We start from the raw sequence: 27,733 nt of genomic DNA, 5'->3' as shown, positions 1-27,733 counted from the left end.
CATTAGAATGTAATCTAAGAAGCAATCATTTCTCCAAGTGTGTAATAATCATAGAGAAGCCCTGCATTCATGTTTCTGACCCGGGGCGTCAGCCTGCATAACTGAAGACGGAAAACAAAACTGATCTGGAATACAACGAGCGAATTCTCTTTATAATTAATCCTCGGTGTTTCCTTGGCCAAAGCTTGTAAAATCAATGAAGCCTGTAAAGTCAATGAAGAATTAGCAGGTTCATTTTGCGCATTCGGAGATAAATGAGCAAAACAATGAGATCAAAAGGGGATGTTCGCATTTTGTTTTCTAACATCTTGCACTTTACCCCAAGACCACAAGTGGAACACCAAATACCCACACTGACATTGACATTCAACAGATTTGCATCTAACAGACAAATGTTAGATGGATAAAAACATTACATTTGTATCAAAAATGCTTTGAAAATGTATTTTTTATTACAATTACAGTCCATTTCTACTAAGATGTCCATGTTTGTGTCATGTTTTACACTTGAAATAAAACAAAACTTCATCTAGATTAGCAGTAAATATATGAATTGCTTGAATCAAATTGAGATTTTACACAAACATTTTCGCACTTTATTCTTTTAAATAAGAACATGTTGTGTGTGTGCGTGTGTGTGTGTGTGTGTGTGTGCGCGCCTGTGGGGAAACTGACAAGAGCGATGAGCATCCAAACAAACGAATCAGCAAACAAAATAGAGAGCAGAGTAATTCATCTGCAAGCCAAGTATTCCACTGCTTATTTTGTCAATTACCTTTTTGGCACCTCAGAGTTTAGGGTAACAGCAGAGTTAATTACCCAATTTTCAAGATTTGCATCTGCAGGCATACTTCAGAGAAATCGTGAATGAGGTTAGACTTAAGAGCTTGTCTATCTTCACTTTATCTCCTCGAGTTTCCTGTGTGACTGAGTGCTGCGGCTTCGCTTCAAGCCAGGTGTGCTTGTTGCTTGAAATAGTGCCGCTTGTGTAGTCATAAAAGAGCCCAGCTGTACACTTCACACTGCAAAAGGCCCCCATCTTGACGAGTAATTTCATCCATTGTTGGGCCTTTGAATACTAACTCTTCCAAGTTAAAAGATACGTCAGCGGCGTGGGAAGGTTTCACTTATTTGCGATACAATATCATTCATTTCAAGAATTTATACGGTACGTTCAGTTTCCACACTGTATTGGCTTACAAGTCCAAACCCATCAGATTCAAACCAGATCCAAATTATTGTCACTGAAATATCAATTTGCTGTAGAGATGTATTATTGAATACCGACTATACTTCCTTCAAAAGTATGCAGTACCCTATATGGATACTTGCATGCTGAAACTCAAAAAAGTAGAAGCTCTTCACGGGAGAAGGAAGCCAATTTGCGGACTGGTTGCAGAAAACAAACAATTGTTTGCCTCATGTAATGAGGTTCAAACCCTTTTGGGGTGTCTTAAAAAGAACTGAATCTCACACCTGACCTGGTTCACAAGGCACTCTCGGTGCCTCATGTTCACTGAGAAGAAAAGCCACAAGCTGAGCAAAAGGAACTAGTAGATCCAAAGATCAAACCGCTGAGATTACTGTGGCCTGATTAACACGAGTGTGATCTTAAATCCCCTGTGCACCCCTGAAAAGGGGAACCAAAAGCAGGGAAAGTTGTAAGACGACATCATATCATGAATCAAGCAGTTGTATTTGACACGGCGATCTCGGCGCAGAAGCCACAGACAGTCATTTTCCTATCTAGGATGACACATCCAGTCATATTTAGACATACTGTTTGCCCTGAAAATGAAAATGTAATTCATGTAAATTCAATTCAATTCACATGGCGACAGTAGTGAAGCAAAAATAATAATCATAATCATAATAAATTCAATTAAAACCTCGAGCAGAAGCCATCTCTCTACTGTTTGGGTCAAGGCAGATTACCTCAACCCTATCTAAACCCTATCTCAGTCAAAAATCCACTAGCGTCTGTGTTTGCAGGATTCAGTGAAGTAGCCCACATATATTTGGTCCTAGCCTTATTCCAAATCTTCCACGTTAACAAGGAAAAAATGCTCCAAAGGCACAATATAAAAAAGCCCATTAAACTTCTTCTGTAGTAATGAGGTGTTTGACTAATAATAATGAGGTAATAATAATGATAGTGCCATAATCTGGCTACAAAACACTTGGATTATGCCCCATGAGCTGTGTGAAAAAAACTGTGCAGTTTATACTCTTTCATGTGAATATACAGTTTGTACACTTCTTCAATTTACAAGAAGGCAGAGACGGAACTATCTCGAGCGTCACTAGAGTTTTGATTGATATCAAGATGTGTAGATAATGACAAATAACAAAGTTTCATTTTACTGTTAACTACTCCCCTAGCATAAAAGACACATCACAGAGCTGAATTTAGGATGCAAATGTGTTGTTTTTACAGCCAAGACGCTGGCATAAGTTTGTGTTCATTCTTGCCTCTATCCCTACATCTCTGCCTTCTTGCAGCCCCCTGCACGCAGTGTGGATGCCTGAGGCGAGGCCTGTGGTAACTCGGCGAGAGAAATGTAGGTTACTCTGCTCTCATTAGATATGCATGGGGCTAATGCTCAGTTTATGGGCTGAGTTGGCACAACCCTGCTGGATTAGACTGGCTGAGACTTGTGATGATGTTCTGTCTTGGATGTTTCCGGAAACTCAGGGAGAGATTGAGCGTTTCTGGTTTCGCCGAACAACCCTTCCTGGACCCCATCCAACCCAATCACCGAACCTGCAGTCTCACATATTGTTTACGACAAGCCCTGGTGCAATGTTCTGTCTCCCGGAGCCTGTCTGTTTGACGGAAACCTCTTGAGCATGGCCCAGATTACACAGCCCGGCTTGGATGTACATATTTGCAGGCAGCGCCCTCCCCTCTGGGATTATCAGCAGCCAGATTAACTGAAAGCTTTTTTACAACACACTGAACTGAGTGAGTGAGTCTTTGTGGGGAAACTGCACGCCAGAGCTCAACAACCAATTCTTTACAGCTCTTTCACACTTAAAACTTGAGATAGCCTTGTGGTCCAGGGTTATGTGAATCACAGAAACCAATAACAACCCAAAATCAACCTTTTAGACAAAACAATAACCCTTGTACAGACTGGATTATTTTATTTAAAAGGCACTGAATGAAAACAATACATTACACACAGGCAAATAAATATAAAATACACACAGCTGTAGGCCTGTAATGTTTCAAGCCCTTCAGCTCTTGCGTGTACAAGGAATTTCCCATGCATTTCTCCAGAGGGCTTTTAAACTCTTGAGTTCTTGTATAAGGAACTAGCCATGCATTGCTCTGCAGACAGCCTGTAGACGCCCTAACAGCTCATAATACTCCAAGGCAAAGCTGTGCACTGAATGCACTGAACTAAGGAAGTAGCCAGGAGGGGAACGCTGCAAACCCACTGACCTGCTATCTCTGTGTACACACAGAAACGAGCTCCCACAATAACGACACAATAAAAAGAAGTCGACCAATCCCTTCAGAAGTGCACCAGCAAAGGCAAGGCTGAGCAGCTGGTGAGCAAATATTGAACGCTTTTAAGCGCACATGCGCACACGCAGGGGACGTGCACGAAGACGCAGACACATGAACACACCTTGCCTCCGTCAAAGGCAAAGGAAAACATGCTTCGCTTATACATGAAAGACTGAAAGTCCACATGGGTCTTATATCACACTGCATCCATCTTTTCACAGCAATCTGAATCTGACTGGACACATAGACGGGGAGCGAGGCAGCTGATCTGATGTGTTAAAATGAACTATTGATTAGAGTTGACCTTGGAAGAGTGGGCAGAGCTAAGCAGACAGTCACCGCAGGACCCCTGACAGAGCAGTTATCCTCATTACTCTGCTCTAGTGGATGGCACATGAATGAATTCAAAAGGCAGTGCTCACTCAGACATCACTGCTTGTTTCCATGAAGACGGCTGCTGGTCTAAATGTACGCTTATACCACCAGATGCACATATTTTTGCCATTATAAATAAAATTATTCATGGAATTAATTGTGCTGAGTGCGATCCATGTGTTCCAGTAATAATGACACATGTACAGAGGAAGGAAATGGAATAGAATAGAATAGAATAGAATAGAATAGAATAGAAGAATTACATCTGTGGATGGCCAGTGTTGGAGAATATCATAATCTCTAGGATAATTTCAACATGTCATATACATATACATACATATGTAAACCCTATACATATACTGGACGACGGATGTGGATGTTACCTTTCCAAAGTCCCGGACATCAAAGAGATCAAAGGCCTCGAATAAGTCACTTTTCTTCATCCCAAACACCTCGCAGCATGACGTCAGGAAGGTCCGGATATTCTTCAAGCACAGGAACTGCACAGGGACACAATAAACATTCATTCATTTTGTAAAAAAAAAAAAAAACTTAGATATTTCAATAAGATGTTGACACTTCATGAATTTGGGAAGGCCACTCTATTCATGTGACACTTATTTCATGGATTTTCATTATGGTGATGTAAATGGCATCAAGAAATACACAAAAAATCATGATAAAATACAATCAAAGATTCTTAATTTCTCCTTAGCACTGAGACATGTAAGCGGAGACACTTTCTTGATTGGCAGTGTCTCCTCCTCCACCCTTGTGCTCAACACCGGAGCCCCCCAGGGCTGTGTGCTCAGCCCCCTCCTGTTCACGCTGTACACCCATGACTGCAACCCCCGACATGGAGAGAACTCTATTGTGAAGTTCACGGATGACACCACCATCAATGATGAGTTTTCATATCGGGAGGAAATCAACCATCTTGCAGAATGGCGCACAGAAAACAACCTACTGCTCAACGTCAGCAAAACCAAAGAGCTGATAGTTGATTTTCAAAAAAAGGAGGCAAAGACACACAGCCCTGTCTACATCAATGGAGCTGAGGTGGAGCAAGTGAGCAGTTTCAAGTTCCTGGGAATCAACATAACAGAGAACCTGTCATGGACTTCACATATCTCTGCCCTGGTTAAAAAAGCTCAGAAACGGTTATATTTCTTAAGGAAAGTTAAGAAAGCAAAATTCCCACGCCAAGTTCTTGTCAACTTCTACAAAGGAGCGATTGAAAGCATCCTGACTGGAAACATCATAAACTGGCATGGGATGTGCACGGCCCAGGACAGGAAGACTCTGCAACGAGTGATTAAAACTGCCCAAAACATCATTGGCACCCATCTACCAAGCCTCAGTGATATCGGGGAGGTGAGGTGCCTGCGCAGAGCCAAAAGGATCCTAAAAGACAACACCCACCCCAGCCACAGCCTGTTCACCCTGCTGCCGTCAGGCAAAAGATACAGAAGTATTCGCTGCCGTACCACCAGACTACAGAGCAGCTTCTTCCCTCAGGCTGTGAGACTGCTAAATGCACCATCTGTACTCCTCCATGTTTAATCATTTTATTTTTTTTATACAATCAATTAATCAATCAAGAGCGAACCACATTTTAATTTCATTATACAACCTGTTGTATAATGACCAATAAACTTCCTTGTATCCTTGTATCCTTCCTGATCTGCTCTGTTGAAAGTGTTCACTGCAGGACAACTTTGTACAGACTGTGCCCGCACCCAAGATTTATATTTTGCATTTTGTGGCTTAGAATGCACAGCACAAATATATACTGAAGCTCGTTCTCATATACAATCTCAAGAAAATTCAATTTGTCCTCAAACGCAACATGAATAAAGAATAGTATTTTTTTTTTAATGGCATGGGATGGAAAGCATGGTAAAAAGCAGTATAGTGTATGTAAGTGATTAGTTATCAGAAAAGCTGAAAAAAAAAAAAAAAACTCCCTTCGTGTGGCTTAGAGATGTGTTTATGCAAATTTTCCCCATTTCAAATAAAAGGTACTTTCCTATAAAATGGGACACTTGCAGAAAATGGCACATGATGATCATAGATTGGGTTTTGGTTCTCTAGATTCTTACTTTGGGGCACAGGAATATGTGATTTTTTTTTCCTATTAACATTACGAGCATACATCAGGACATTTGAGGTGCCATTACAAAATGGAAGAAGCACCACAGAGCAGCAAAGTTGCATTGCCTGAACTGAAAGCTGAAAGTTTCACTAACTGAAGCCAAAAATAGTGCGGTCCTGTGTGATTCCTGTGTGGCACAGTGCTCACATGAATACCTCCAGGTTTAAGGGTGAGGTTTCTGGGTTAACAGTTTGATTCCCACTGGAGCCCCTCATTCAAAAAAAAAAAAAAAAAAAATCCCCTACTAATTGTGCTTTAAGATGCGTCGCGTACATACATAAAAAACATCCAGGGAAATAGCATTTGATTGTACCAGTTACAACTGTGTCAGTGTCATTTGTACTCCCAAGCACGTTATCAGCTGATGACTAAAGTGCATATCTGTGTGATCAGAGCCGGTAAAAACAGAGCTGTTGCAAGATTCTTGAGGATGTGAGAATAGATGGCTCCTCTTTATCACAGCAGCTCATCGTGGAGACGCCCGTGATTGCTCCACCGCCCCCCCGGGGCCCAGCTTGTCTGTGGAGGAAGTGGATGAACATGGTGGGTTTGCGCTTGTAGTCTTGATTACAGTCGCAGCTCTGGTGCATATTCACTCCCCTCACATCTGCTTTTAGAGTAGAGCAGGCTCCCTCGGCCTCACTGGCGATGTGCTGAGAAACTGAAAGAGATGGTTTCTCTTGGTAGCTTTAAACCTGTTACGGAGCACTCTGAGGAAGACTCCAGTGCGAGGCTGCTCATGCTTTGTTGAGACAAAATCTACGCAGGCTCGACCTTGATCCTGCTGCCTTTTCAGCTCTCATTTAGTGACTTCTGACACTGTCTTGGCATGTTATATAACATCAGATGATTTAAACTGCGTTCGTGCTTATGCATATTGCTGTTTGTCAATGTTTACTACAACGTGGCCTTCTTGACAATGGGCCTGTCTTTCTCTTCCCTTTTTTCCCTGAGACTAAAAGTGGTCAATCTGGATAAATAACGAACAAACAAGGAACCTGAATGGAGACTGAACAAACAAATAACATTCATAAAAGACAAGTCAAGTCATCCCTTCATATATATATCAGTCTCCATCTCTGTTGCTGTTTCTATCTGTCTGTTGCTCTGTCTCTCTCTCTATATAAATGAAACAATACAAACGGGTTGCATAGAGAAATTAAGTGCTTATTTAGTCATCATTCACACATACATATTTTAATGTCCACTTCATATTTTGCACTTGCACTGTGGTCGAACATGCAGGGAATAAAAATAGCACATCTGGGGGCTACTTACTCACAGTACACTGCACTAGACTGCTCTCCAGCCCTCCAATCCATTACCTTCATGCTATTTCAAAGATCTTGGGACAAATGAATGGCACAATGAAATGGCCATTTAAAATCTGGAGCCCACTGACACACATGCCTTTCCCAACCAGACCCAGCTGGCCTACAGCTGCAGGCTACGGCTAGCCATTGTTCAGCAACTTATGGCCCGGGTGTGCATTCACTAAAAGGTCGGCAGATGGACACGCACAAATAAAGCGCGTACGTTATCACATGTAACACAAGGCACAATCAAACAAATCTAATCTGACCTAAAAACAAACAAACAAACAAAAAAAGAAACATTTTTTATGGACTAACTCGGGTTGCTTCATTTAAGAGTCAGTCCTGTTTTCTTTAATGCGGTCTCTTATTATTATTTTATAAAAATTAAAACATGTTCATCCGTTTGAAATTGTTTTTGATGGCGTCTGTGGTGTGACTTCTTGCATCAGATACTGCCTTACTTTTACCAGCAATTACATAAAGTTTGTTTCCCAGGATGTGATGATGCAATAACATAAGGATATAAGGATGATGCTCGATATAAGTATTTATATATTTAGCGGTCCCTCAAGTTGAATAATCTTTCTATTTTCAATATTTGACATACAGTTGTGCACATATTAAACTAGAAATATCAGTATGAAACATATGAGACGTGTAGTCAATAGCCAATAAAAACCTTTATAGCAGTATTCTCTTAAATGGTCATTTATTATCTTTGAGCTTGTGAGGAGCCACGGTGTCAGGGAAAGCCAGGCTCCACGCGTTACATGCCGTCAAAATCAGTAGTAAGCAAACTCCTAGTTGCTGTGCAAGTGGCACTAGAGTGTGTAACTAATGGGTGGCTCAAAGCCATGATTTTATCAGACCTCTCCAGTGGCAGTGGGAGGGATTCTGGGTAAAGAGAGGTCAGCCTTGGACTGTTCCCGCGGGTTTCGCAGGCTGAGGGAAGTTTCAGCTTTCTCTATCTTAATTACTAGGGCCACAGCTGATTTATATTTTTTTTTTCTTCAGAAAAAAGAGTAAAAACACATTAAAGCATATATCAACAAGAAGGAACTAATTTTATTTTATTTTCTATTTATTTTTTTATTTATTTAGTTGTTGCTGAACACTTTGAAGAGCTAGACCGGGGAGGAGAGGTCAACATCAGTTGCTAATCTGCAAATCAGACAGAGGCCACAGCACGGCCTTAATTTTTGTCAAGAATGTTTAGATTGGCACTTATCTGTTGGACACAGGGCCAGAGCAGACAGCATGCTCCTGTGTTTCCAAATCCGCCTTGACTTGGATAACAGTGTGACAGACACAGAAAAGGCTGAGGAATAGAGTGCAGAATGCAAACACAAGCCTCGGTGGCCTATTTTCAAATAATAGACTAGAACTCTTCCCAGCATCTTCACATTCAAATAAAAAGTTGTCAGACCTGTGGATAGAGCATTTCTCACCAAATTTGATTGTTTCAATGACAAGTCACTTTGACTTTGTTGTAAAATTACAGCAGGGACTTAGTGTGTCTTTGGTAGTTAGTAGTAATAGTACTTGTATTGTCTGTTATATGGTGGACAGTTATCTGGGGTTGACAAAGTATTAGTTGGAGAATTGATCACCATTTAACTCTGACAAAGATGGGCTTATACACTCAGTAGCCATTTTAATAGGTCCACCTGTACAGTCTAATGCAGTTCACGTCAGCAGCTCTGCCATAAATTCTACTGTTAAAGAACGTTTATCATGTTCAGTTTGTCATGACATTGTGGAGAATGCGTCAATTTAATCATGTTTATTATTGAGGTTGTAGTTTGCAGAGGTCTTGTACTGGACGACATTATATTGAGATGTGTTTCTAATTTTTTTGCCCTCTCTATTTATATATATGAGGAGGGACAAAATAGTAGAAACACCCCTCAATAAATTGCAGTCCAGTCGAACAGCTGCACTAACTATGAGCTCAATGCCAAACACAGAAGTGAATGAACACCTCTATTACTGTGACAACAAGAAAACCTAAGCATTATAGGCAGCAGGAAAGGAAACTTTATGGCACAACAGTTGTAATGGATTGGATTAGATTGTAGAGGTGTGACTCATAAGTGGCCACTGGGTAGACACTTACATAGTGTTGCTTTTAAACTCTGTCTCTTTTACTGTGAGATCCCTCTATCGTTTTGCTGTGATATCAGACCTGACTGCAGCATTTCTTAAGTTCTACTGTTGCCTCCATGTCGGAGAGCTAGAAGTTATTGCGTGTTGACAGGAGCGCATGAAACGAGAAAGTCCTGCTACCTGTGACATTTGCGGCCTGAGGTTGATCTCCTTCAGGTTGATGGTGTGAGGTCTGAGGTTGTTGAGCAGCTGGCACAGCAGCACCCCGTCCCGCAGGATTTGCGCCAAGTCGAACACCTGCGCCGTCTCCGCAGTGACCCGGTGGTTGGCCGGGAGCACGTTGCAGCTGATCAGCCACAGCGCGCACTGCCTCCAGTACTCCATGGTGTTGGACAACGATGAAAACGGCAGGTTAGTTGTCAGAAGAAACTTTTATCCCTACTTCCAACTTGTCCCCGGCATGATCAGCTATAGCCGCGTCATGTTAGAGGATGGAGAAAGCGCGTCGGTCCGCTCGTCTCTCCGCACACCAGCATCGCCACTGGACTGTGGAGCTGCTGCGCCTTCAGAGCGCTCTTCACTTCACTAGGCTGATGTGAAACCCCCTCTCAACTTCCTCTTCCTCCTTCTCCTGTCATGTTTCTGCACAGATGGTTCATACACCTAACAAAAAACACCACTATATTCCTTTTTCTTCTTAGTCTATTTTCATACAGGTGGATGAATCCTAATAAAAATCAGATTTGTGTTCTTATAATATTCCTGTAGTGCGTCTAAGGTTCCTGTAGTGCGCCTGAGGTCGCCTACTCAACAGTGACAACAGCGTCCTCTTTTTTTTTTTTTTTTTTTTATGTAATAATCTTAATGTATCTCAAGGTATTACTATGTAATTTCTGAGGACATGTAATTTTTCCTTTGATATTTGTGCCCTATAAAAATATTCTTTTTTTCCATAGGTGACGGTTCAAAATAGTTCCTCAGAAAGGAATTCAGAAAACATATAGATAGGTTTGTTTGATGTCAGTATGTCAGTATGGTTTTACTCAAAGGGACCACAATACAGCTGGGTGTATTTTTAACTTGAGAGAGATTTTTTTTGTCTGTGTATGTTTAGGAAGCTGCGCCAGTAAGCTTTTAATTTCCCATACAGCACTCAGAATGGATGTGTGTTTTATTTGATCCTTCACATGCAGACTGGCGTTTATTCTGCGCTGAATAGTAATCTAGGCCCCCCATCCACCCCCCTCAGCTGACATTCCACAAGCAGCTTTAAAGGTGACTATGGTGTAACTCTCAGTTTTGTGCTGCAAAGCTGTGCTCCTCGAGTTTCTGTAGAATCACAGAAATTTAAAAGAAACAAAAGAATAAAGGCGTAGCCCACAACAGAGACAGAGGGGATGACACCCTTCTGTTGGAGGCGGCCAGTGCTGTCATTAAAGTAGGACAGGCTATGACATATAGGAAGGAAGTTGGGGGGATCCCACCATGTTCAACCAGATGTTTCCCTGCAAAATCATCACGCTCATGAACCTCAGCCTGTACCAGAAGTAAGAGGGTTAAAGTGTTTTTTATTTACTATTTTTCATTTCATGTCATTTTCATGGATCAGGCACTAAACTGTGCTGTTTGACACAGTTTAGTGTTTATTATTACTTGTGGAACAAATAAATATAGTGTGTTGGTGCACAATATGTCACATTAATACATATTAGGTATGGCGTTGAATGTTTAACTCAGATCTCCATGGATCAGCCCCATAATCACATACCATTACACAGTCTATCAGAAGGGCTCTATATTTCATATTTTAATTTGACCTATATTTAATCTTTTTTTTTTTTTTTTTTTTTACAAAATTTCGTGTAGGCTAAATTAGGTTCTGGATGTTTGAATTTTTGCAACTTTCATGAACCACAACTCAGTAAAATAAAGTTGTGGTTCACGTTAAGGTTTACAGTCACACATTATTCATGCAAAACTGAGGGTTTGGTATCATAAACTGACTGGGATCCACTGAGGGCAAATCAAAACAGAGACCTCACCTGTAGCGTGTTTCAACCAACAGATGGCGCCATATCGTCGTTATAGAATCGGGGTTTTGATTTGACCGTTTTTCATCTGTTGTTTCTCTTAGTGAATTACACGATCAGCAGGCTAGTGTGGGGAAACTTTCTCTGTATTGGTTTTAAAACCTAAAACTGCTGATATCGTTGAAATTGAAATTAAATGGCACCAAAATGAGTCAGTGTTTGTGACTGACTGGTGCCGAAACAGAAACTTCCCCCCTCATTATGACAGCTGGATGACAAAATACATCGCAAAGTATCCCTGCAAAATGATAATTCAGTTTTGTTAATGGAAGGGGATGATTTAATTTGGGAAGCTGGCACTTGATAGCCAAATATAAAACGCATATCTCCCTGCCTGAGGGGCCTTTGCTCCCTTTGTGACAAGTGTGTTGAGGAACATTAAATAGCAAAGCTAATGTTATCTCTCCAAGGTGGTAATTAAATTTTGACACGTGATTAAATTCAGTGAGAACAAGATAATGAATCAATTTTTTTTTTTTTTTGCCTGTGCTTCTCTTCTCCCCAGCAAACTTCCGGTGAAAGCGAAGCGTGCACGCCGGAAATGGAATCAGGAAAAAAAAGAAGCTGAACCGTCAAAACATAAACAGAGCACTAACCCTTGTGGAAACGCAGCTAGGTGGCTTTGTAGTCTACTTTCCCCTCAAAACCCTTTATGCACGTATTCCTAATGTCGTGTGCTTTCCTCCAGAGATTTCCTAATCGAGGCACTTAGCTGAAGCGCTAAGTTGTAAGGTGAAGACAATAAATCTGCAGTAAAGATTAGGACTGAACTAAGAAGTACGCCTCGTCGGGCCTTCGCGGAGAGGTAATGCTAACCATGCTATGCTAGCTGCTAGATTACTTCGGAACAGTGCAGGCTGTTTCCTCGCTTTGTTGACAACTAGCTGTGAGCTAGTTGCAAAGCACCGACGGCATATTTCAGTTTCGATATTTACTCGTCGTATGTCTTCTGGTCAGTGTTAGCGAACGTTAATAAAAGTCGAAAAGGTAATCGACCAATCCACCTGTTATTTTCAGAGGACAGTGCACAAAAAAAAAAAAAAAAAAAAATCACAAAGCAAGAAAAGGCATTAATAAGGCCTTGACGTTAGCTAGCGAGCTGTTTTCTAGGTAATGTGGTTTCTTGCGGTGCTTGTCAGGTAGTAAAATTAGCCCGTGTGGTAGTTTGACAGCTACTCGGCTAAACAGGTCCCGCTGCGCACTGTGCGGCTGCGGGACTTGGCACCGCTCACTCGGTGCGTGTAACGTGTCCACTTTGTCCATGCATACAGGTCGCCGTTTCTTCACCCGGTGTGTCATGTGCATTAAGCGACTGCCTAACGATCAGATTATTGCATTTTGTGTGTGTCTGACTCTGAACGGCTCTCCTCAGGGTCGAGGTAGGACAAAGGAACCGGGATGGCTGAGACTGACGGCAAATCCAGTGTGCTGAACGGTGAGCGAGCAGGAAGTCCTTGCAAAATAACTGAGTGTTCACACTGATCATAACGGTGTATTTTGCTGGTTAGCCCCGCAAGTCATTAGGAAGACTTTGTGGTGTTTCTACCAGGTGGGTCTGAGGAGCCGGAACCAGGAGAGGACAGACGGGGGGAGGAGGATGCCTCTGGAAGCAAAGAGGGACAGACACAGGCTTCCTCTCCAGCTGGTAACCTCACCTTCTCTGTCTTATCAGCATGTCAGAAGCTTATCTTGCTCACATTGTTCCTTATGATACGAGTTTTGCATTATATCATAAAGATCTACATGCATTCTTTGTTGTTGTTTCTTTTTCCTAGAGCTGGGACGTTATGCTTATATCCCAGTTTGATACTGTCACGATACCTGCGTGCCGATTTGATATGTAGTACAATTCTAAAGTACTGCGATTGGATATCACAAATTATTGTGATTTTTTTTTTTTTTTTAAATTCTCCTCTAGTTTGTTGATGTAAAGTTTCATGAGGCTCTGATTATCCTAAAGGTCACAGTGGGTCACTACAATGAAATGGCTGCTATGGGGATTAACATCATCACACATGAATCAAATGTGACTCATTGAATCCACAAGAGTCTCAGCTTTCCAATCAGATTCAGTTTATGCCACTCCAAGACTGTTTAGGCCTCAGTCTGCACAAATGCACCATTTTACAACAGGCCAAAAGAACACATTTTGACTGCATGCAAAAACCTGCACGAGTTAGCATTAGAAGGGCATGTCTGCAAAGGGAACACCTGTGGGTACCCATAGATCCCATTTTCCCCATATCTTGAGGTCAGAGGTCAAGGACCTTTTTGAAAATAGCCATTTCCCTAATATTTTCCTCCCAAACATTATGTTGTGGTTTGCTAAAAGTTATATATTTTTTTATATAATATTGATGCACATGTAGCTCTATCAACATAAATCTTGGGTGGCAAATGTGTACTCCTTGTTGTCTGTCTTGATGGCACAGCTGATAATTTATGGCTCTGACTTGCCCAACTTCTGTAGCTCCCAAAGAGGCAGGTGAGGCGTCTGGAGACAAGCCTATGCCAGATGTGGAGGGAGAGACAGGAGCAAGCAGAGAGGGAGAGGAGGAGGAAGACACAGACAGCATGGATGGCAGCGGCCTCTACTCCCTGACTGAGGATGGTGAAAGAGAGAGCGAGGGAGGCAGAAGAGAGAGAGCAAAGGAGCAGGATGGTGGAAAGAGGGCTGCCCGAAAGCGAAACAGACCCGGTGGCGGCACCAACCACTCCTCCAGCTCAGATGATGACGAGGATGACGAGGATGAAGAAGACCACGAAGAGGAGGAGGAGGACGAGCAGGCCATGGAGGCGTGGCTGGGAGCAGAGTTGCGCGACTTGCGCGGCCCCACATGGCGGGCCGTGCCCTCGCTGCGCTCCAGAGAGATCGGCAGGGACTCGCACCAGTTTGTGAGGCGCGTGTGCGGTGCCCGCGGCCTGGTGCAGAGGCTGGAGCTCCAGGGCCGCCTGGAGAGGCACACAGGCTGTGTCAACACGCTGCACTTCAACCCTTCAGGCACCCGCCTGGCCTCGGGGAGCGACGACCTGAGAGTGGTGATCTGGGACTGGGCCATCCGCCGTGCCGAGCTTGAGTTCGACAGTGGCCATAAGAGCAATGTCTTTCAGGTGAGGCACAGTCAGGAAGCAGATTCTAACACGGAGATGGGTTCAGGGCATTAGGAAAAGTAGGAAAATGGCCATCTGCCATTAAAGATTTATTATTTCAACAACTTTTTAGGAGTAAAACAAATAGCAGCTGTATATCTGAAAAGTTAATGTTGATAAATGATGGGAGAAATTAAACCCATTAGAGGTAACTAAATGTACAAATCTTGCCTAAAGGAATAGTCCATCTAAAATCCAAAAATTACCCCACTTGTAATCTGTCCATCCAGATAGTGATTTGGCATGTTTTACTGTCTGCTGCAGCCTTTTCGTCCTTGCAACCCAGCACAGTGGGAGCAGGATTGGCATTATTTATATATATGGAGCTCAAACAGTCAAAAATGTACATGTGAAAAATTCAACAGCAACAGGTCCAATAACAGGTGGCACAGATACCTTTTGCACCAGAGTCGGGCAGATAGTTACTGAACAATTTGCTGGTGTTCTTTCAAAGTAAATAGTTCCCAACAAAACTCTTTGCCCCTGAGGGCTGTGGATCATGTCGGGTATCAGTGTCATGCTTTTTGGAAAGAAAACTCAACAACAGTTTTAACATGTTTTTGGTGGTTTGAGCTCCACAAACAAATATCCGTCCAGCCTCATTGTACTGGGGTAAATGGAGACAGTGAGGATCACAGCAGACTGGAAACTATCTGGATGGATAGCCTGCACCAAGGGTGTATTTTTTTTAGATAGATAGATAGATAGATAGGTATACTTTATTGATCCCAGACTGGGAAATTCACACGTTACAGCAGCATCATCAATAAAAACAAAAAATAAAATTAAAAATTAAAATTAAAAGTATATACAATAGAGACTAAAAATGTGAAATATATACACTAAATACAATAAGGGCTAAGTATATACAATAAAGTGGCCTGAGAATGTAAGATGTTTAAGTGTTGAAATGTAAGAAATGTAAGATATACTGATGAAAATAATAAATATGAAAAATGAAAAATACAGATAGTAGATGGTATGGCACAGGGTAAGTTTGACACCATGGAACCAGGAAACCAAGTGGCAGAACCCGATGCCCGGTACTGGGATTCGGCGACTGTCCGACTTGATTTGGTCCCATGGAATCACCACTTCTAATAAATAACAGTACATACAAATATATAATTTTGTATTTAGTAAACGATGGGAGAATTTATTCCCTGTAGAGATAATAGGAGGTGCGTGTCTTGCTCTAATGTTGAGAAGTGATGATTTAAAGCTACAGATATAATGTGACATCAGTCAAGGCCACGCCGGTGATTAAAATGCATATTTTTTGAGACATGTCCATTTAAACCAAGTCTTCTCGGTGTCCCCAGGCTAAGTTCCTGCCCCACAGCGGAGACTCCACCCTGGCCATGTGCGCTCGAGACGGGCAGATCCGAGTGGCCGAGCTGTCTGCCACCCAGCGCTGCAAGAACACCAAGAGGGTTGCACAGCATAAAGGGGCAGCACATAAAGTGAGCTTGGCTGTGACTTGATTTGCATGACTCTGTCTCTCATGTTCAAGTTCAAGTTTATTTCAAGCCCTTAATCACATGTACAGTCTCAAATGGTCTGACAGGCCCACAATTTGTCGAAAACAAAACGACTCGCCCTGAACAGTCATAGTGACACAAAAAAAAAAAAGAAAGGGAGAAAAAAAAAAACTCCAAATAAACCTCAGAAACCAAAAGTGGAAAAATGGGGAAGAACCACAGAGTGGGAAGCCCCTTTCAGGCGAGCCACGAGTGCAGTGGGTGCCAAGTGCGCAGTTGTTTGCTCTAATCTAATACAAAATTAAACAAATGAAAATTAGGATAAGACGTGTGTCTGTGTGTGTGTGTGTGTGTTTGTTTGTTTGAATTTCAGCTGGCCCTGGAGCCGGACTCCCCCTGCTCCTTTCTGTCTGCTGGTGAGGATGCTGTGGTGTTCAGTATTGACTTGCGTCTAGACAGACCTGCCAAGTGAGTAACGACATATCGGGTTTGGGGTGAATTAAGTTCCAATTTATTCACCTAAGGATGTGGATTTTCTTCAGAATTGAGAATGTGTTGCAACAAAGAGCCTCTTACTCTCAGTCTGTAAAATAACTGAGGCCAGCCAGCAGGGTCGCATCGTGAATTAAGGAACCGCCGTTCAACCAGAGCATCAGCGTTTGCAAACATCTGCCCTGCCCAAGTGTCCTCGACAAAAACGCTGTGTTCATTTCAACTCAGAACACAAAATTTATGCTATTTCCCAATCTGTGACAACATTGTGTTTATGTTATAAGCTTGATTAAAATGGATGTCCACAGTTGGAAAAAAAAAATGCATTTTTCTCTATGGGGAATACTGAAAGTGCCCAGCAGTATTTGCTAGAGCAGTAAATAAACATTCTTACAGCACATTGATCTGATTCTTCATTTTTCTGTGCTCCAAAATTAATCTAAGTCACACCGTTTGTTTTCTCACAAGTCAGCCTCTTTCTAAATGATTTTCTGTTGAAATGGACGCAGCAAAACACCCTGGACACCTGCACCAGCTTCAGGACCTCTTTTATTTACTTGACCCTGACCACCTCCTGAGAGCATTTTCCTTTTAATATTAATATTGCTGCCATAAGGCTCTCTGCTCTGTCTGTGACTTTCAGTTTCAAGGTACATTTTACATTATATCACCTAAAATCTGTTTTTCCACTGTGTCCTCTTACTTCTGTATTGCAGTAAACTGGTGGTTGTAAAGGAGGGCGATAAAAAAGTAGGACTGTACACCATCTTTGTGAACCCGGCCAATACACACCACTTTGCTGTTGGTGGGAGAGATCAGTATGTCAGGTAAGACTCGGGTACCGTGTTTCATACTGATGACGCTAACTGGCACATGGTACATGTTTTTTTCTTAATCTCCTCCTCCTCACTCCTCTTTAGGATCTATGACCAGAGGAAGATTAATGAGAATGATAACAATGGTGTGTTGAAAAAGTTTTGTCCTTCTCACCTGGTGTCCAGTGAGTCCAAAACCAACATAACCTGCCTGGTGTACAGTCACGACGGCACAGGTAAAACACCGGCACACAGAGGAACATGTCGACTGCTAGCCTCTCTGTAAGGGTTGGCAGTAGTTCTCATCACAGAGAGATGATGGACCTTGTGATTTATCATAGTAGCCTGTGTGAAATCCACAAAATTGTCCATCAGGGTTCCTATTTGTCCTGGAAAAACTGGAAATCCTGGAAATGTATCATCTAGTTTTTCAGTCATGGAAAACACCTGGAAAAATTCAGATGTTTTCTCCTGCTCACACTGTACATTTTTAGCTGTGGATGCCTCACTTCAGTGCCTATTCATACCCAGGCCACACAGGTCAAAAGCATGCAAAATCAACACCACATTCAGGACGCATTCGAATGTTGTTAATGTGTTAATTTTTTTGCACACAACACAGCATGCTGCACAATGCACAGTGTGTTGATAGAAGGTGTTGACAGATCAGTTGCATATACACTACTCACAAAAAGTTAGGGATATTTGGCTTTTGGGTGAAATTTATGGAAAATGTAAAATGTTCACGCTGCAGTGATATTATATCATGAAAGTAGGGCATTTAAGTAGAAGCATACACTGGTGATTTCCTCATCTCAAACAATTTCTTGAAACAAAAGCCAACAACAGTGGTGGATATACCACAACAAAAAATGTCAGTGTCAATAACTTGTCATGTGCCCTTGAGCATCAATTCCAGCTTGACGACGACGTCTCATGCTGTTCACAAGTCGACTTATTGTCTGCTGAGGCATGGCATCCCACTCTTCTTGAAGGGCGGCCCTCAGGACATTGAGGTTCTGGGGTACAGAGCTCCGAGCCTCTACACGGCGACTCAGCTGATCCCATAGGTCTTCTATGGGATTCAGGTCTGAGAAAGTGCAGGCCACTCCATTTGAGGTACCCCAGTCTCCAGCAGCCGTTCCCTAATGATACGACCTCGATGAGCTGGAGCATCAAACACCTGATGTGAATTTTGCTGTTAAACTCCTCGTTAGAGAACAGCAACTTGTGCAAAAAGTACTGAAACATTGAACAGTTGGACATGTGCATTCAAAAGTTTACAGAAGGTCACATTAAGTTCACCTGTAAAGGTTATAATGCATTTTAGGTTCATCCTGAAATTTCACCCGAAAGCTGAATATCCCTAACTTTTTGTGAGTAGTGTAGTTTTAAGCTGTTTGGCGGCTTTGTTTAATTTGAAACTTTCTGAGACGATGGTGTGCGAGCAGCAGCTAACATGTACATACGTCACTGAATATGTCCCTGAAAAATCCTGGAAAATGATTTCCTTGAAACAGTGGGAACCCTGACTCATACATTTCACCATAGCCACCATCACCATAACATTTGCTGCTTTTACCAAACCTTTCACCACTGTCACTGTGGAACCTTTGTACTGGCCTGAGGAAGCAAATGCTCATAAGAGGTAATAGATGTTGTAATGATTTACCTAGTAATGGACAGTCACTATCAAAACAGCTTAAAATAAAAGGTTCAGTTGATTACTCATAGTCACTGACCCTGGCTCACTCCTCCATAAATGTCTCTGAAACCACAGTTGCAACGACAATTTGTAAGTGTATAACACACAAATTTAAACATGTAAATTATGCAAGTGATTAATGGTGTTGATTTTAGTGCTCCTTTCATTCATGACTGGAACTCGGGCTGAAAAGCTGTCAGTGCTGTTGTTATTTATCTTTTGAAAACTAGAAATAATTAAAAAGCATTTGAAAATGTATTTTGACCAATTCTAACACTGCTGGTGGAGTTATTATTTTACTTGCATTTAATAAGGCTTTTTTTTTTTTAACTTGGTATGCGCTTTCATTAAATTATCATTATAATTATAATTATTTCCATTTGCAGTGTATTTTCTGTTAACTTGAAAAAGCCAAATGAAACATGTCGTGATGCATATCTTGTTAATACATCCTGAATAGATATGTCCATTTTGCGCAGCACTACTGTCCCATGTCTTTGCTCCTGAAAGGAAAGATTCAAGACTAGACATAAGTCTGATTCTTATTCTGTAGGTAACAAGTCGGGCACCATTATGTGCTATTCAGAGGCTCTAGTACTCTTCAAACCAGTTCCTTTACTTCTTAGTGTAGCCTAAGGAAAGTAATTGAATATCTTGTATCAAGTGTACACAAATAATTTAATTGCCTATTGCATGGTTTTATTCCCTATAAACTGGCCCTTTTAAAATGGATTTGATTTGAATGTACCAATGCTTATTATGTGCATCCTTATCTAACTATTCACTCTGTAAGAAAATGGTTTTAGACATTTTGATTGAAATGATTTCATTTGGAGCGCTCTATTCAAATCAATAGCCCTCCTGATGCAACCATCATGCAATATCTGCTACACAAATAGACTTAGGTATGTTCTCAGTGAATACTAGACATGGGCCAGATAGTTTTTGCTAAGCATTTTTTTTTTTTTCTAATCTTCTCGAAACAGCAGATGGGTCTGGTTCAGTGCCAGAGTCAGTATCAGTAAGTGTTTCTTTGTCTGCGCAGAGCTCCTGGCCAGTTACAACGATGAGGACATCTACCTTTTTGACTCCAGCCACAGTGACGGGGCTGACTACCGCAGGAGATACAAGGGACACCGCAATAACGCCACAGGTATCCATGTGGGGGAAGCACGACAGCTTGATTGTGAATACATATGGTTATTTTGCAGCACTAGAACTGCCAGAACAGTGATTTTATTTTTCAAAACTTTGGTTAAATGCTGCTGCCAAATCACTAATGGTAGAAGAACTGAAAGAAGGGCGGCAGGAAACTGATTTCCCTCGTGGTTTACAAAATGCACCCAACCACTTACTGTTCAACACCGTAGAACCACCATACAGCGTCTGGTTACCCATCAGATTAGATGGTACAGCTGACAAACCTCCAGCCACAGCCCAAATTCCACAATGGCTGGTCATTACTCCTGCTCTTACATTTGACTATTAAAACCCAATTTGAAACACAAGTGGTTTTTTTGTTTGTTTGTTTTTTTTGCTCAACAGTGAATGGGTTCAGCTTGTAGCACACAGTGATCTGACTACTGAAAGTCAGTATTTTTTCAGTATAACCAGGAAAAAAACTACAGTGTGATAAAGAGAGACTCTGCATGATCTTCTTCCCTTGTCACCTCTTTCTCACAGTGAAGGGGGTGAACTTTTACGGGCCGTGCAGTGAGTTTGTGGTGAGCGGCAGTGACTGCGGACACATCTACCTGTGGGACAAGTACTCTGCTCGCATCGTTCAATTCATGGAGGGAGACAGAGGAGGAGTGGTGAGTGAAGACTGGAAAGACTGTATTATCCTTATGGTGCGTGTCCACAGGATCAGCCACTACCCCGCCTCCCATTCATTGTCTGCATAAGCAGCTGTGCAGTGCATTCTGATAGCACTGCGTTGCGTTTCGAGAGACATGGTGGCATGTTGGCATGTCCTCATTTGTATAAAGCTCAGGTCTAGGCTACTATATGCAAAACACAGGTGTCCAGTGTGATTCGCTGCCTCTGGAAACTCCCGAGAAATTTTTAAACTAACCGTCATCGATCTAAAATGAAGACAGTGCAGCGTTTATTTCTCGCCTCAAATGTTGTCAGAAATGCAATTTGGTGAACTATTTTTGGAATATCAAAGAAAGTTTCCAAAGGAGCTGCCATGTTGGTCTGGTTTGAAATCCGGGAGAGGACGGCCCACTAGTGAAGCATTCGTCCAATCAGGTGCAGCTGGGAAGTGTTTGCGTGATTGCAGGAGGGTGTGGAGCCCGGTAACAATAGGCTTTGTGTTGGATAGAAGTCCGAAGACATGGAGGAGAAATTTACAATCGTTTCTGGATTTCCTGTTTGAAATTAAGTCAGGAAAACATTCCATTTTGTATTGGTTTCCTGTAAATAGAGCAGCTGTCAGTCACACTGGTTCCAGTGGCTTGTCCATCAAGCATCCAAAGCTGGGAAGCAGCGCGACACCTGGCGTCAAAAACACACCCCTGTGGGCACGCACCATTAGGCCGGGGCATCACCTTAGAAATTATAAAGGTTGTAGAGACACATCAGCGGGTTGTCTAGCTTTTCATCAGTAATCGGTGTTTCTTTGTTGTAGTTGGTGGTGATATTTGGCTTTAGTGCCGTGTGCAACCCCATTGTAATTCTAGTTTTGCCTGTGCTGAAGGTTGTAGCACAGAAACTGTTTCCTTTTGGATGCTTTATTCTGATAAATGCTGCTTGAAAACACTTGGCCCATGCACCACTTGGGAGAAACTGAACTACATAAAATGTGTTGTTTTCTGTAGTAGTAGAGTCAGGTTTTTTTTGCTGTTTCAACATTTAGACATCCAGCCAAAATGTGCTAATATTTCACCTCAGTCCGTCTCTTTAGCTTAAATGTTTTTTTGTTTTTTTTTCCTGTGCAGGTGAACTGTTTGGAGCCTCATCCCCATCTGCCAGGTATGGCCACCAGTGGCCTAGATCATGATGTCAAACTGTGGGCCCCCACTGCTGAAAATCCCACAGGACTCAAGGGCCTAAAAGAGGTATTTTATTATATTCAGTTCTATTAATATAGGTAGTTTTTTTTTTTCTCCAAACTACTGTAACTTGGTAATGCATTAAGATAAGGAATTTATATGAATATTGCTCATTTGTGATTGGAAGACAAGCATGTTGACCGAAATAAATGCATTACTTTGATGAATTCATGATATCATTAGCATAAATGTAACATATTGTTGTAACGGTGGCAGGACATGAAGCAGCCTATGTGCTTTTCATGAGGTTAAAGTCATGGAATTTGATCCATGCTGGGAATCCTGCCTTCACTCACCCAGGGAAAGTTTGCTGAGCATGCACGCCCGGTCCACAGCAGCACCCTGCCTCACATTCACACAGTCCCACACATTCACACCTGCAATTATCACAAGTTATTATGAGACGGCCTGGTCATGTTGTCGTCTCTGCCAAGGTGATGAAGAAAAACAAGCGGGAGCGCGACGAGGACAGTGTCCGCCACGGCGACCAGTATGACACCCAGCTGCTGTGGTTCCTGATGAGACACATGAGGAACAGACGGCCCCCGAGGGTGAGCTTCCAGACATTATAACAGGAGCTGCAGCCATAAGAAGCAGCATTAAATTACATTTATCACACATCATACATTTAAGGTGTTTAGCTGATGCTTTTATCCGTAATGAGTCACAATGAATGCGGCAGCAGAGTAAGTGAACACAGCAGGAGCACAAGAGTGAAAGTCACACCGAACAAATTCTCTATGAATAATGTGCAAGTATAATACAAAAACTAAGCACTGAGCTAGACAGAAGAAAACATATTTCACTTTGATAATGCAATGTTGCTAAATTGGATTTTTTTTCTCCTCACTAAAATTAGCACAGCAGTATATAGTCCAGTCATTTTATGAACAAACCTAGGACAAATTGCAAGAGAAGCAAACTCAACTGATTTTGTATCCTCAGTTTGTCCTGAGTGAGGGAAAAAAAAGTCCCAAGAAATCCCATTGGTGGAAAGTTTTGAAAATCACCTATTTATGACCACATATTACCAAAAAAAACACTGTTTTTAACACACAGGGGAAAGGGGTTCCAAATGTTACTTTCAGATATCACTATAAAAATTCACAAGATGATTACACACACAAAGACAAGAAAAAAAGTCAATTACAAGTTCTTTGAATTATTCTGTTTACACATGCCTTTTAATTCACTGTTATATAGTAACCTTTTAATTCAAGGTTACTATATATATAGTAACCTTTTAATTCACTGTTTAAATGTCTCTTCTGGCATTTATTCCTGATATTCCTTATCAGATAATGTGTGATATGCATGTGTAAACAGAATAATTCAAAGAACTTGTAATTGACTTTTTTTCTTGTCTTTGTGTGTGTAATCAACTTGTGAATTTTTATAGTGATATCTGAAAGTAAAATGTTGAACCCCTTTCCCCTGTGTGGTAAAAACAGTGTTTTTTTTGGTAATATGTGGTCATAAATAGGTGATTTTCAAAACTTTCCACCAATGGGATTTCTTGGGACTTTTTTCCCCTCACTCAGGACAAACTGAGGATACAAAATCAGTTGAGTTTGCTTCTCTTGCAATTTGTCCTAGGTTGACCCCAATTTTGGCCTAAAATTACTGGACTAATATAGTGAAAGGAGATGGGGATGATGAAGTTTTAGGTAGAATGACTTTGCCACCTGGTAAAGGTATCTTTGGTTTGTTTGACAATTAAAACATGCAACATATGCAAAATCAGTGGTTGTCACAATGATGTCAAAATAGTTTCAGGTATAGCTCATGATGTGGTGATGTCAGGGGAGCTAAAGGGAAGATGCAGCTGGTGGAAAGCAGGGATCACGCTTATTGTATTTGATGTGCTACTTTCCCACCGCAGTTCATTTAACATGAGAGAATTGGCTTGATTTATCAAGCATGACGCAGATTACCAACAGAACCACTACATTTTGCATTGCCACCAAATCTCAATCTAGTGTGATTTACCAAGACTGCTGATGTGAATGAGCACAGCTGCAGTTGAGTTAATTTGCACCGCCACTCGGATACCTGCACCTGGAGGAGGCGTCTGGCGCCTGTCTGAAAAGCAACATGGCTCTCAACAACACAGAAAGCAGCTTTGAAAAGGATAAAAAAAAAAAAACATAGCCCTGTTTGCAAGACAAGCTTTTGTTCTTCTTATTTTTTATTTATTCATGTATTTATTTTAGCGGTAAATCTCTGCCAACACTGGTGGGAACATATCACCTCTGAAGCCTTCTCAGATACTGTGGCTGGATACCTCTCATAGGAGGAAATGTATGACTTTATGTGCCTCCGGTTTCAAGATACAGTCACCACTCAGCTTTACTCACAGATTCTTACTGTGTCTGTGCATTTAAGGGTGGCTGTGGCGTATTTGTGTTCAAATTAATGACAATGGGATCCAATCTAGCTCTGTACAGTGAATGCAGCCTGGTGTGATTGTGTGCAGCAGGTTGAGCAAAAGTGCCACAAAAGAGTGAAGACATTTTCTTTGTCATTTGTCTAAATTTCCGTCCCACTCTTTGATATTTTTGTGGTCCTGTATCAGAACACCCTGAAACACATATGCATGCGGCTGCAGACACAACTTGTGGTGGAGTCACTTTTCTGTCGTCTCACCAGCGCAAACCTGCGGTGTGGCACCTTGGTGAAAAAGAACGGGTGGTATTTGTCTCATTTACACATGAAAAAGCCACCACAGCATCGTGTCACAGATTGTATTGTGACTCAGGAGTTGCATGTAATGGATCAGTTCCATTCATGCACTGATTATACATGAGTCAACTAAATATTGTTTTGCCCTGTTGTGGTGTTTTTTTTTCCCCCTTAGATTTATGGTTCAGGTTCTTCCTCGCTTTTCTAGTTTTTGTTACAAATACACCCTCAGTGAATCAAAACTGAACTGTTCTTCTCTCTGTGTGTGTGTGTGTGTGTGTGTGTGTGTGTGTGTGTGTGTCCAGGGCCGTCGCGAGGGTGGAGAAGGAGACACAGATGAATCTTGGAGCTCTCCTGATTCCTCCGACGAAGAAGACGGAGGTCCAGACCACGTCCAGTGCATGTCCTCCTGAGCCACACACACACACACACCACACACACACACACACACACACACACACACACACACTTTATTGCCCTAGAACTGATGCACATAGGCAAGCACTATTGACACACTGGCACACTCAAACACTGACAGACCACAGACATGGTTCTCCACACACACACACACACGCACACACTCATGGATATGAAAAAAAAAAAAAATACAAACAAACACATTCATATAGACATATTGTTGAGGGAGAGTGACAGAGATGCTTACGCCCGGTTTTCCCACTCGACAAAGAGCGTGCGGATGGCGACTACAGACAGCACACACACTTCCAGAATCCTGACGTTTTGTTTTGACAGTAGTATGAAGTGGTCTGACGAGTGCTCACATCCCTATAAAACCACTTGGAGGCCCCTGTTTGTCCATACATATCTGTGCTCTGCCCAGCCCCAGAACAACGTACTGTGTGTGTATGGCGACAAGCACCTCCACGAAGGCATCCTATATAGTAAGCTATACATCACCAGCACACAATCCTTCCTCTCTTAGTAACACGCCCGCTCACTCTCCTCTACTTTTTCTGTGCTGATCACGAGGGGGTTCAGCAGGGAGGAAGGGCTTAGAACCGCATCCTGAAACCATCCCCTAAATGTGACCGATTTATTAGATTTTAATTTTCATTTGGAGAGGGAAACCCCCAGTGCCCCTCAGTGTTTTTTCTTTACCCCCCTCCCCTTCCTCAGTTTTGGCCCTTATGCATCAGCAAGTGGTTGTGTTTATCACATTTTCGCCCTCCTTAAGGACTACTAGGTGTCGACATGCTGCATCACCCCGACCATACTGCCCTCAGCCCCCCACCCCCACCTGTCACCCTCTCCCTCACTAGTGAGTGCACTTTGAATCAGGGATGTTGTAGTTTGAGACGCAGACAAAACGTGCACTTGCATGTGGGCGGAGGGGCCCAATAAATCCGTTGTCTTGTGCGATGCTTGTATTTCCCCTGAGAGAAAAAAAAAATTCACAGTGAAGTTGAGGACTTTTTTTTTTTTTTTTTTAAATTTGTATCTTTGAGTTGGGGATATTTTGCACTTAGCAGGTGTTTCTTGACTGAGCTCCAGCCAAGAGAAAGGAGAGAGCTTTCCTTTGCTTGCACCAGCGTTTCCCCTCTTCTTCCTCTTCCCCCGCTCTCCATCCTGACACACAATCCTTGACAGGAACCCTCGGCTCAGCTCTTTTTTTTCGGAGATGGAAAAAAAAGCAGAGATAGGTGGCGGTCGGTGTGTGTAAAATACAAAAGACTGTTCTCAGGCTCTGTCGGGGGACGTGGGATATCTGAAGCCAGTGTCGACCTGGGTCAGCGGCACGAAACGCTTTCTATGAGCCGAGAGAGAGTAGAGTGATAAAGGACTGGGTTTGCACTCATTTCTGGTTCCTTAACGATAGATCCGCTCCTTCAGTTACAGAATGATATTTCAAAGGATTTCAAAGTCAACGTTTGACCCAGGTCTGATGTTTGCGGCCGGCACACCACTAGCGAGGCCTCTTCTTTCCGCGTCGCATTGACCTTGACGCCGGCTCAGAGCCAGGAGGATGGAGGGCGGGGTCAATATGCTTGCCAGTTGTTATTTGTGTGAGAGCGATAAAGTCCAGCTTTTCTCATTTTCTATGAGAACTCTAGTTAGTTGAATTTATATGTACATATATAAATATATATTAAAAAAAAAAAACTGTAAAGAAAATAAAAATCAACTTTAGCAAATGACGTTTGACTTCCAAAAAAAAAAAAAAAAAAAAGAAAGACGATGTCAAAACATTTGATTGGTATTGATGCAGAGGTTTATATTCTATATGAGGACAAAGTACTTTTAAAAACTCAAAGACTCAAAAAGTTGACTCAAGACATTTTGGTTCATGTTTTCCTTTCTGACTGACATCCCTCTGTTACTTACAGGACAGCAGTCAGTCGGACTGTTTAATGAAGTTTTGGTTCCCTCTCATTCAAAAACCAGTATCTCCTTTTTAGATCTTGATCTATTGTTTAAAAATATTGTCATATCCAGATTTTCCCACTGGCTGTTTTTCGTTCTTGTATACATATTACGGCTTTTGATGAACAATTTTTTTCCCACCACTGCCTAGTATTGACCAGTTCAGTTGAAAATATGTACGATTTGTGCAATAAACAAAAAGACCGTGCTCTTTTCGTTGTCATTTGTTTCATACACTGAGATTGTGTAGACTGTTGTCTGAAGTTTTCAAAGGCAGCTTTGATGAGTGAGCAACAGAAGGAAGCACATTCGATTTTGAAAGAGAAACTTCACCGCCGTCAGTTATGACGTACAGGGGCAGTTCACTCAAAAAGCTATTCTCCCTCTCGTTTACAAAATGTTCATGTGAAA

General features: G+C 41.9%; 2 protein-coding genes across 4 annotated transcripts in view; one reads left to right on the top strand and one right to left on the bottom strand.

The window, feature by feature from the left end:
* LOC115375654 (guanine nucleotide exchange factor VAV3-like) overlaps positions 1 to 10,034 on the bottom strand; it is a 54,039-nt gene extending 44,005 nt beyond the window's left edge. Inside the window, exons 1-2 of one of the 2 annotated variants that reach the window (XM_030075130.1) lie at positions 9,650 to 10,034; positions 4,276 to 4,392 (exon numbers count right to left, since the gene is read on the bottom strand). In XM_030075130.1, coding sequence (XP_029930990.1) covers positions 4,276 to 4,392; positions 9,650 to 9,853 — 321 coding nt within the window. In that variant the 5' untranslated portion in view covers positions 9,854 to 10,034. The remainder of the gene's footprint in view (positions 1 to 4,275; positions 4,393 to 9,649) is intronic. The other variant, XM_030075132.1, reaches the window with a different exon arrangement.
* Positions 10,035 to 12,093: 2,059 nt separating this feature from the next.
* Positions 12,094 to 27,530, top strand: dcaf8 (DDB1 and CUL4 associated factor 8). Of its 2 annotated transcripts, none has more exons than XM_030073649.1 (13): positions 12,094 to 12,365; positions 12,922 to 12,994; positions 13,109 to 13,204; positions 14,030 to 14,670; positions 16,032 to 16,172; positions 16,564 to 16,658; positions 17,399 to 17,509; positions 17,603 to 17,733; positions 20,248 to 20,355; positions 20,886 to 21,016; positions 22,145 to 22,264; positions 22,693 to 22,809; positions 25,246 to 27,530. In XM_030073649.1, exons 2-13 carry the CDS (start codon positions 12,958 to 12,960, stop codon positions 25,351 to 25,353), a joined length of 1,836 nt encoding a protein of 611 aa, XP_029929509.1. In that variant the 5' UTR covers positions 12,094 to 12,365; positions 12,922 to 12,957; the 3' UTR covers positions 25,354 to 27,530. The 2 variants fall into 2 exon arrangements, with proteins under 2 accessions (XP_029929509.1, XP_029929508.1); XM_030073648.1 differs by having other exon boundaries at positions 12,095 to 12,364; positions 12,932 to 12,994.
* Positions 27,531 to 27,733: the final 203 nt, after the last annotated feature.

This window comes from Myripristis murdjan, chromosome 17 (genome assembly GCF_902150065.1).
Source record: "Myripristis murdjan chromosome 17, fMyrMur1.1, whole genome shotgun sequence".
Lineage (NCBI taxonomy): Eukaryota > Metazoa > Chordata > Actinopteri > Holocentriformes > Holocentridae > Myripristis > Myripristis murdjan.
This window is presented reverse-complemented; position numbering and strand designations above follow the sequence as displayed.

Excerpts from the sequence above, each read along its gene's own strand:
- dcaf8 (XM_030073649.1), top strand. The coding sequence starts at position 12,958 with ATGGCTGAGACTGACGGCAAATCCAGTGTGCTGAACG. Across the intron at positions 20,356-20,885 it reads ACACCGCAATAACGCCACAG|TGAAGGGGGTGAACTTTTAC; the intron begins GTATCCATGTGG and ends TCTTTCTCACAG. Across the intron at positions 21,017-22,144 it reads AGGGAGACAGAGGAGGAGTG|GTGAACTGTTTGGAGCCTCA; the intron begins GTGAGTGAAGAC and ends TTTCCTGTGCAG.